The sequence below is a fragment of the Corvus brachyrhynchos genome, unplaced genomic scaffold (genome assembly GCF_000691975.1).
Source record: "Corvus brachyrhynchos isolate BGI_N302 unplaced genomic scaffold, ASM69197v1 scaffold303, whole genome shotgun sequence".
Lineage (NCBI taxonomy): Eukaryota > Metazoa > Chordata > Aves > Passeriformes > Corvidae > Corvus > Corvus brachyrhynchos.
This window is the reverse complement of record NW_008237429.1, coordinates 155,308-155,727: the sequence shown is the minus strand read 5'-3', so window position 1 is coordinate 155,727 and position 420 is coordinate 155,308. Positions and strand designations below refer to the sequence as shown.

The following is a 420-nucleotide window of genomic DNA, read 5'->3' as shown; positions in this document are numbered from 1 at the left end:
GGGCCGTTCCCCGTGTCCCCCAAACCCCATCCCGGCCCCCCCCTCCGGCGGCACCTTTCTCCTCCAGCTGGATGATGGCCGTGCCCGGCCCGAAGCTGTTCCAGGCCGTGCAGTTGTAGCGGGTCTGGAAGTCGGCGTCCATCACGTTGTTGATGGTCAAGGTGGACAAAACCCCGCTGCCCGTGTTGCTCCTCTCCACCGTGTACCTCTCCAGCGTGCCCGCTTCCAGGATGTTCTCCTTCCACGCCCACGCCTGGCACCGGGAGAAGCTGGGTGAGCGTCCGGGTCAGTGCCGGGGCGCTGTCCGGGTCAGCACCAGGGGCGACACGTCCGGGTCAGTGCCGGGGCACTGTCCGGGCCAGAACCAAGGGCGACACGTCCGGGTCAGTGCCCGGGCACGGTCGGAGACGCGCGTGGGGG

At 69.3% G+C, this 420-nt stretch overlaps 1 protein-coding gene across 1 annotated transcript in view; it reads right to left on the bottom strand.

Moving 5' to 3' along the window:
- LOC103613518 (kin of IRRE-like protein 1) overlaps positions 1–420 on the bottom strand; it is a 22,410-nt gene that overhangs the window by 1,761 nt on the left and 20,229 nt on the right. Inside the window, 2 exon segments of the mRNA XM_017731148.1 lie at positions 55–253; positions 378–420. The exon segment at positions 378–420 is cut by the window's right edge and continues 91 nt beyond it. Of these exon segments, the coding sequence (XP_017586637.1) occupies positions 55–253; positions 378–420 (242 nt within the window).